General features: G+C 46.2%; 1 protein-coding gene across 1 annotated transcript; it reads right to left on the reverse strand.

The window, feature by feature from the left end:
- Nucleotides 1–1,341: 1,341 nt before the first annotated feature.
- Nucleotides 1,342–3,991, reverse strand: LOC124095521 (PRAME family member 12-like). Its single transcript, XM_046448688.1, has 4 exons — nucleotides 3,690–3,991; nucleotides 3,301–3,334; nucleotides 2,753–3,177; nucleotides 1,342–1,915 (listed from the first exon to the last, which is right to left on the reverse strand). The coding sequence occupies exons 1-4, from the start codon at nucleotides 3,989–3,991 to the stop codon at nucleotides 1,342–1,344; spliced, it is 1,335 nt and encodes a 444-aa protein (XP_046304644.1).
- Nucleotides 3,992–10,123: the final 6,132 nt, after the last annotated feature.

Here is a 10,123-nt window from a genome sequence, read left to right on the forward strand (position 1 = left end):
ACCTGCAATCCCACTGCCTCAGCCTCCCGAGCTGCTGGGATTACAGGCATGTGCCACTGCTCCAGGCATAATGGATTTCTTCTGCAGAGAACTCAAGTTTATCCAAGGAGGTCTTATGGCTCTCATTTGCCACCTACTGTTAAAGGGGAAGAAAAACTAGTTTAGAATCCTGTGCGGTAGGAGACCATAAAACAAATCATTTGCAAATTGAGTGAGAGGCATTTCTAGGACATTGTATGGTTGAGAGGTCTTGGCGTGATGCCTGAGAGGGGTGATGTGGGGTTTCAGGGCACACTTGTAGATTCCCAGTCTGGGTTTATTGCTGATTTATCAGAAGGCAACAGTGTTGGCTCTGCTTATCACCTGGGTACCAGAGACAGCAGAGTGAAGGTGTCTGCTGTGAACCATTTGGAGTCTGTAGGCCCATTAGATGACAGGTGCTGGGGTTTGGAATTACAGGAAATCTTGCATTTATAATTTTATCTATTGCACCTAACTCTTGGGTACATGTCCAACCTCCCTTTAGGTTTCTTCACTGTTGGGTTGTTAAATTTTACAAGGACTTATAAGTTCTCTACAGTAGTAGGGCACCCTAGGATTCAATCCCCAACACACACACACACACACACACATACACACACACACACACACATACAAAGACTCAGACTATTTTTCCCTGAACCTCAGCCCTTGTGGATAAAGCTGTGGTCCACTATGACCTGAATAACTCAGATGGAAGTCTCCTACTAATCTCAGATAAACTCCTTTGGAGAGCAGGTTAGTGTTCTCAGTTCCATGGGCAACCACAGGTGCATTACCCCATCGAACAGCCACATGCATCAGAACGAATGGCACCCAGAGAGAAGTAAAGAATGGATGGTGTACTCAGAATGGCCCTGCATTATTGTGATGCCTTGAGGTCCTCAGCTCCAGTGTCACTGATCAGCACTGATCAGCCACTGGGTTAGCTTCCTGACCTTTAAGCTGAAAACCCTGGAGGACAGCAGAGGCTCTGCATCAAGTTCCCCAAGTGGCTCATTTGCAAGTCGCTCATTTGCAACCATCCATGCAGGAGTCATGCCCTGTGTACCTCTCAGCACAAATCTACTTCCAGAAATTCAGATTCCTGTTTCTGACTCCTAAGACACATGTCCCCATTGGTTCTAAGTCTCCTGATGGGAACCAACCCTCTGTGACCCAGGCCTCCTTCATCAGCTTTTCTGTTCCCACTCGTGTTAAGTAGTTCCCTGGCATCCTGTTTCTAGTTCCCCTTGGAGAGACACTCGTGTCTTACCTTTATTTTCAAGTGCACAGGAGAACATTTCTCATATATGCATCCCACTAGGCAGGAAGCCAACAGCGACACGGACTGGAGGGCAGGTTATAGATAAACCAGTTGCCACATCTATGGCAGGGTTTAGTATAGAAAAGGACATTCTTTGGCTCTCTCACATCCCTCAGTATCTCCATCAGCTCATCGATGAGTTGGAAAAGTCTCCCTGGGTGGATGGCACCCTGGGCATCATAGCTCTCCAGAGGGGCAGGGTACTTCTCTAGGCTCAACCGGGTCAGCCTGGAAGTGTGAAGCAGCAGGTTGCTCAGGAACGACATGGAGATGTCATTCCCATTGAAGCTCAAGACCCTGAGCTGGGAGCAGCAGCTCAGGACAGGGAGGATGGCCTGGAGCTGGGAGTTGGTGATCCCACAGTCCTGCAAGTTTAGGGTCTCAAGGGTGGCTGCAGCATTCTCTAGCAGAATGACGAGGGGCTCAGGACTGAAACTCGTCAATTTGCTGCCCCACAGCGTCAGGTGTATTAGCTGGTCGAGGTTTGGAGACCCCGACAGATCATTCCAGTCTGGATCTGAGAGCTGGCAGTCGGTTATTGAGAGGGTCTCCAGGGGGGTCTTCAGGAGCCTAAGCAAAGTTCAAGCAGTTAGTTCTGAGGATGATGTCAAGGCAGGAGAAGACAAATTGGTCCAAGCCCAAGGACACCCTGATCTTCTGATGATGGTCTCCACCCAGGACTCTGCCTGTTGCAGAATCTGCTCGCTTGTGTCACCCTGTTTCATGCTGAGCCTTTCACACCCACTTGAGTGACCAGGTGGGTCCATCATCTATAAGGTGCCCCTCCTGGCTGCCAAGCAGAAAGCCACAGCTGTAGCAGAGGGGGTCAGGGTGAGACATGCACAAATAACAAACCCAGGCAAGATGGAGCCGCACAAACTGGGGTTGCCTTCCTGCGGGGCTCACACCTGTACCCTCCACCCCTGCTCCTCACCCTCCAGTGCAGAATCACCACCCAGAGCTCAGAGCAGCCTTCCCCAGGGGGGCATTTAAGGCAGGTCCTCTGCTCCCCGCTGGAGAGCACAGAGCTTCCCTGTTACAAGGTGTAGGTGTGGGGGCTTCCCTCCTCAGGCGCCCTCCCCTCTACCCTGCTTCTCCCCACGTTCGCTGGACAGGCCTCCCAGGGAAGAAACATCACACCCACTCACTAGCTCCTCTCCCCACCACCTGGCTTCCCAGCAGAGTTCTGCTCCCCAGACCACGGACCCCTGTTTAGGACTCTGCTTCTGTGTGGGGGTTTAGGTGAGACCTGGCTTCAGGACAGAGTGAAACAAACACTTCATTGACTTTCTAACATCTCCATCAATGTTAAGTCACCATGGCTGGCACACAGCAGGTTCCCGCTGAAGTTTCATGTGACAAAGAGTTTGCTCTGATGTCCTAGGACAGTTCCCTCTGCTTCCTCACCTGAGCACCTGGCACAGACGGCCTTCTAGGAGGAAGACACCATCCAGGTACAGCCTCCGGAGGCTGTCCATCTTGGCAAACTGTGAGGTAATGTCATCCATCAACTGATCTCTCTCCTCCTGGGAAGCATAGGCAGACACATAGACGTGGGAGAAGAAGAGCTTCCTCAGGTTGCTCATCTGACCCCAATAGGTAGCAAAAGTAGCCAAGGTGGACAGTCTCCAGAAACACTGCATGTCCAACTGCTGGATAAAGTCCAGATCCAACCTCTCCAAGATCTTCTCGATGGTACGGACGGGCAAAGAGCACATCTGTAGCTTCTTGCAGCACAGCTGTATCAGACCCTTCCTCTCATCCACCCTGTGAAAGAGGAAGGAGAGGAATGCATTCAGGGATCTTTGCTGAAAGCGCAGGTTTACTAACACCTTCAAGGGCAGAGTGGGCCCTGTGTCTGGAGAGGCCTTCAATGTTTGCCTCTCCTTCATGACTCCTGGTGAGCAGGCATCGACCAAGGCTCCAGACCACATCCTCTAGAAGTTCCCATGAACCTTCCGCAAATCCAGCACCTGCAGTTTCCACCTCCTGCGGGGACCACAGCAGAGTCTCAGCCCTGAGGCCCCTTCCTTCACCTCTCAGCTGCTGCCCCCTGCTCCACCTCTTCCTTCTGTCTCACTTTTCTCTACCCCTTGCCCCTCCAATCCAGCCTGGTGCCCCCACCTGTATCAGCTGAGGGAGGGGCAGGCACAACCTCCTTCAGGGGTCAGCACAGCTGCCACAAGCACCTCCACATCTGGAAGCCCCACCAGGTGGGGCTCACTCCACCCCTCCTTGCTGGCAGCACAGGAAGCCTGTTGGGCACACTTCAGTACCCACTCTCCCTGCCCACAGCCATCACTTCCCTGGACACCAGGGAGCTACCTTCCAGGGTCCCCCTCACCTGGGGCGATCCTGCTGGGCAGCCAGCATGTCCAGCCCATCCAGTGCCGCTTGGATCATCTCCAGCTGTGGCTTCTTCATCAGGGCCCCCAGGGGCAGGTGGGTGAAGGGCCAGGCCTGCACCATTTTCTTCAGGACCTCAGTGTGTCCCCTGCTGAAGGCCTCCATGAAGAGTGGTGGGAAGAGCTGTATGGGCAGGTCCTCCAGAGCTAGGATGGCCCTGGACTTGTCCTTTAGGAGGCTGCGCCCTGCCAGCTCCTGGAGTGTGGGTGGCATCCGCTGCTCATCCTTTGGAGTCTGCATGGAGGGATCCTGGGGGATACCCCGCCCAAACACATCATTCACAGCCAAGCTCCATAGCTCTACCTTAAACCCACCCCGAGAAAACCACTCAGCCAAGTGGATGCTTTGGCAATTGATTGATCCAATTTCACTCCTTGGGTGGCAAACCAGGCCTGGTGGTTCAGGCCTATAACCCCATGGCTTGGGAGACTGTGACAGGAGGATCACAAATTCCAGGCCAGCCTAGAACTTAGAGAGACCACGTATCAAAATAGAAAAATAAAATAGGGTTGGGGATGTAGCTCAGTAGTAGAGTGCCCCTGAGTTGAATCCCTAGCTTCAGTAAATAAATAACTAAAGTGGGTGTCATTGGTTTTCATTTTTAAAGAGCAATTTTTAAATTAATTTACTTACTTACTTATACTTTTCTTCTTCTTCTTCTTTTTTTTTTTTTTTTGGTGATACTAGGGATTGAAGCAAGGGGTAGCTTACCACTGAGCTACACCCTTACCCCTTTTGGTTTGTATTTATTAACTTTATGGCACAGGATTAAACTCAGGGTGCTTTACCTCTGAGCTACATCCCCAGCCCTGTTTGTTTTTGATACCAAAGATTGAACTCTGGGTACTTAACCACTGAACTACATCCTCAGCTCTTTTTATTGTTTATATTGAGGCTGCTTAGTGCCTTGCTAATTTGCTGTGGATGGCTTTGAACACTAATCCTCTTGCTTCCTCAACCTCCTAAATTTCTGGGATTATAGGCATGTGCCACCAAGCACAGCAAAAAGTATAATTTTAAGGATGCACAATATAAATATTTTTATTATCAGAAAATATAATTCCAGGGCTGGGGATATGGCTCAAGCAGTAGTGCACTGGCCTGGCATGCGTGGGGCACTGGGTTCAATCCTCAACACCACATAAAAATAAAAAATAAAGATATTGTGTCTACCTAAATCTAAAAAATAAATATTAAATAAAAGTAAATAAATAAATCTTCCTTAAAAAAAGAAAATAGAATTCTAATCAATTAGATTGAAACAGGATTACAATCTACTTAAGTACTTTTAAAGTGTGTGGGGCTGGAGCTCAGTGGAAGAGCAGTTGCCTAGGACGTGTGAAGCACTGGGTTTGATCCTCAGCAGCACACAAAAATTAATAAATGGCGGGCTGGGGATTAGGTCAGTTGGTATATGCTTGCCTCATATGCACAAGGCCCTGGTTTCAATCACCAGCACTGCCAAATAAATAGATAAAAGAATGCAGTCCATGTAAACTTATTTAGTTTTTTTAAATGTGGGACATGTGTGCACAAGCCTATAATCCCAGGGGCTCCTGAGATTGAGACAGGAGGATCATGCATGCAAAGCCAGCCTCAGCAAGAGTGGCACTAAGCAATTTAGTGAGATCCTGTCTCTAAATAAAATATGAAATAGGGCTGGGGTGTTGCTCAGTGGTTGAGTGTCCCTGAGTTCAATCCCTGGAACCAAAAAAAAAAAAAAAAAGAAGAAATAATGAAAATTGAAAGAGACATAAACTAAAGTGGAAATCTTAACGTTCGGGATAAACGAAAAACTACACTGAGAGGCAAACCCTAAGTCCTAAATTGATTCATGAGAAAAAATAGAAAATTGTTCCTGAATCCGCACAGGTGAGGAGGTGACATGGTGGTGCTCAGGGCGGTGTGGGACTTACTGGATCTGTCCAGTTGTGCGGGGTGCTCAGATGTGGTGATTGTTCTCCTTGGGATCCAGGATTCTTGTGTTTCTCCTCTGGCTCCGCAGAAGCATTTATGCACCTCCTAGACCACGCCCCCACCTCCACCTTTTGACTAGTATCCAATCAGAAAGCAGTATCTAATAACATGCCCCAATCTCCACCCATGTAATCCTGAACGGATTTTCTTTCTCCAGATTAATTGATTGAATCCCATGTTTTTGCAGGAGGGCAGAATCAGGGAGATTGAGGGCCAGGGTTGCCTCCATCCATGCACTCCACACGGAGGACTGAATTTTGCCCGTATGTGACTCTCGTGTTCCTGCCTGGAAGACAGAAAAGCACTGAATCCCTACAGTAAGACAAAACAACCACCCCCAAATATCATTGTGATATCTTTGCCATATCCAAAATATTTTTTAAAAAAATATGTCCTAAAGATTCCATAGTAAAAACAGCTTTTTGAAGATACTAGCGTTATGCACGAAGAAAACAGATGGAAACCAGGTGTCCAACAGTCACATAGGTGTGACATTACCTTGCAGTAGATCAGGGCTACTCAGGAGGAAGAATGGACACCTGGGGTGAAATCAGTCTTCTAGACTTGGGGCAAGACTTGTCCTGTTTGTCTGTGTGAACTGGGGATTGAACCCATTGGTGCTCTACCACTGAGCCATATCCTAGACCTTCTCCTTATTTTTTTTTTCGATTTTAAGACAGGGTCTCACAAAATTGCTTTGGTCCTCATTAAGTTTCTGAGGCTGGCCTCAAACTTCCAATCCTCCTGCCTCAGTCTCCAGAGACACTGGGATCACAGGCATGGGCCGCCATGGCCCACCAGATGGAAAAATTGAAATCCACAGAGGGTGGAAACTGTGGGCAAGTTGGAATGTTGGACAGAAAGACACAGGTTTGGATACCAGGTGTCCCTGACTTCAGGACAGCCACCACCTGAGAGCCTTCCCTCAGAATCAGGAACCCCCCAGGGCACATCTCCCAGGCAAAGTTGGCCCCAGGCAGTTTCCAGGGCCCTTTGGGCTGTGAGAAGTACACAGACAGAGGAAAATATGAAGAGTCTAAAAAACATAATTCAGGAATTGAGGACAGCGAGACAGAAAGAGAGAGAGTGCTTGGATGATGAGCCATGTGAAGGGAGGATTTACAGGGAAGATGTAGAAGGAATGGTTTGATAGGCGGCAGATACAGAATTGCATTTCTGCTTTGTTGTTCTGTCTTTGTGTTAGTCAGCTTTTTCACGCTGTCACTACAACACCCAACCGCAACAACTACAGAGGAGGAAAAGTTTATTTGGGGACTCATGGTTTCAGAGGTCTCAATCCAAAGACTGCAGTGCATTGTTTGTTGCCTCACCTCCAAGATGAGGCTGGACATCATGGTGGAAGCTTGTGGCAGAGGGAAGTTGCTCACATGATTAGAAAGCAGAGAGAGAGAGAGATGGCCCCTTGCCAGATACAAAATATACACCCATATTCACACCCCCAATGATCAGCTTCCTCTAGCCACACTCTACCCACCCCCACTTATCACTAATCCCATCAGGGATTGATTCACTGAGTAGGTGAAGGCTCTAAACCAATCATTTCTCCTCGAAAACATTGTCACCTGTGAGCTGTTGGGAGACACAGCATCTAAACCATTATTGCTTTTTAGGCTCCACAACAATTGAAATCTAGTCTCTCAACTGAATTCTAAATCTCTCTGCCATTTGTCTGTGTGTTGCCAGGTGGAAAGAGTGACTTCACGCCACAGCCCTGCCTTCTCTTACCAACCTTGACTTGGTGCAGGAGGCAGGTAGATATTTCTGTCAACCTAAGTCACAACAGACAGTGGCTCTCCAAAGAACAAGGGTAGTCAGACATAATAGTGCAGGAAGGCAGGACACCCAAAGAAAGATGAGTCAGAGCCCCATCCAGGAGGCAAAGGGAGACAGGGTGTCAAAGGCAGCTTTGAATCAATTCTCACTGGCTCCACAGATTCAGTACCAAGGGTGGCCTCAGTTCAAGGAAAACAGGCAGCAACTGGCCAGGTATCCTCCTACATCACATGGGGGGTACAGGTTGGGGTAGGTTTTATGCACAGCTGAGGTTGTGGCTGACTGGTTTGTGATAGTTGTTGCACGAGGCAGTGCTGCCCACTGACCTTCTCCTCGCAGCACCCTCGCTCCCCCTCATCAGAATTTGACACATGTTACTCCCTGTTGATTTGGATGCCATTTATGTGTCCATCTTGTGATGAAGATCTTTTCTCCTGAAGCATCTTGAATCACCCATTCTTTGGTTAGGGTTTGATTCTATCTCAGTGCCAGGATGAACTTGTCCTGGTTGGTTCAGTCCCCACTGGGGGAATTATTGGATGACTAGGAATCAACATAGAGACCCATTGAGCCACATTTGAGCAATAGGTGGGTTTTCAGGGAGTGGCTCTCAGGCTCCCTCTACCTGGAAGTCACTGTTAAAATCAATTTTTTCTGTTCAATAGGCATTGGCTCTCTCATCTCCAGGTCCAGGCCTCTGATTTTCTGTTGGGAGCTGGGCTTTTGCAGAAAGTTTATAGTTTAGGTGTTCATTTGAAAAAAAAAAAAATATTTAGGTGGTGATTTTATTTAGTTTTAATTTTCTCTAGCAGTGGGGATTAAACCTAGGGAGGGTTTAACACTCAGCTACATCTGGAGCCCATTTATTTATTTATTTATTGAGACAGTTTCTCACTAAATTTCTCAGACTGGGGTCAAATTTCAGATTCTCATGCCTTAGCATCTTAAGTAGATGGGATTACAAGTGTGCACCACCACACCCTATTTTGAATTAAAATTTAAAAAGGTAGAGCATTTGCCTAGCATTCAGAAGAACCTGGATTTGCACCCTTGCATGAAAAATATAAATAAATATATGGATAAATAAATAAGCAAACAAAAAAATCAGAAACCTGTGTTCAAGTACATCATTTAGAGTTATTTTTCTTCTTTTTCATTTCTTTCTTTTTTAAAAAACTTTTTTTCTTGCATGAAGCTGATTATAGTTACTTTTATGGAAAAAATTCAAATGTTTACACTTTCTGATAAACACTTAGAATACCCATACTTAAAAATGTGTTGATAATTTGCTTTAACCAGCTATTAACAAGGTGATTTGATTGGCATACATTTTATTTTCTTTTATTTTTTATTGGTTGCTCAAGACATTACAAAGCTCTTGACAAATCATATTTCATACATTAGATTCAAATGGGTTATGAACTCCCATTTTTACCCCAAATGCAGATTGCAGAATTACATCAGTTACACATCCACATTTTTACAAAATGTCCTATTATTAACTGTTGTATTCTGCTACCTTTCCTATCCTCTACTGTCCCGCCTCCCCTCCCCTCCCATCTTCTCTCTCTACCCCATCTACTGTAATTCATTTCTCTCCTTGTTTATTTTCCCATTCCCCTCACAACCTTTTATATGTAATTTTGTAGAACAATGAGAGTCTCCCTCCATTTCCATGCAATTTCCCTTTTCTCTCCCTTTCCCTCCCACCTCTCATTTCTGTTTAATGTTAATCTTTTCTTGTTGCTCTTCCTCCCTGTTCTGTTCTTAGTTGCTCTCATTATATCAAAGAAGACATTTGGTATTTGTTTTTTAGGGATTGGCTAGTTTCACTAAGCATAATCTGCTCTAGTGCCATCCATTTCCCTGCAAATTCCATGATTTTGTCATTTTTTAGTGCTGTATAATACTCCATGGTGTATAAATGCCACATTTTTTTAAACATTCATCTATTGAAGGGCATTTGGGTTGGTTCCACAGTCTAGCTATTGTGAATTGTGCTGCTATGAACATTGATGTGGCAGTATCCCTGTAGTATGCTCTTTTAAGGTCTTCAGGGAATAGTCTGAGAAGGGCAATAGCTGGGTCAAATGGTGGTTCCATTCCCAGTTTTCCCAGGAATCTCCATACTGCTTTCCAAATTGGCTGTACCAATTTGCAGTCCCACCAGCAATGTACAATAGTACCCTTTTCCCCACATCCTCGCCAGCACTTGTTGTTGTTTGCCTTCATAATGGCTGCCAATCTTACTGGAGTGAGATGGTATCTTAGGGTGGTTTTGATTTGCATTTCTCTGACTGCTAGAGATGGTGAGCATTTTTTCATGTACTTGTTGATTGATTGTATGTCCTCCTCTGAGAAGTGTCTGTTCAGGTCCTTGGCCCATTTGTTGATTGGGTTATTTGTTATTTTATTGTCTAATTTTTGAGTTCTTTGTATACTCTGGATATTAGGGCTCTATCTGAGGTGTGAGGAGTAAAAATTTGTTCCCATGATGTAGGTTCCCTATTTACCTCTCTTATTGTTTCTCTTGCTGAGAAAAATCTTTTTAGTTTGAGTAAGTCCCATTTGTTGATTCTTGTTATTAACTCTTGTGCTATG

The sequence above is a fragment of the Marmota monax genome, unplaced genomic scaffold (assembly GCF_021218885.2).
Source record: "Marmota monax isolate L192 unplaced genomic scaffold, Marmota_monax_Labrador192_F-V1.1 WCK01_AAM20220418_F8-fsc01436, whole genome shotgun sequence".
In the NCBI taxonomy this organism is placed as follows: domain Eukaryota; kingdom Metazoa; phylum Chordata; class Mammalia; order Rodentia; family Sciuridae; genus Marmota; species Marmota monax.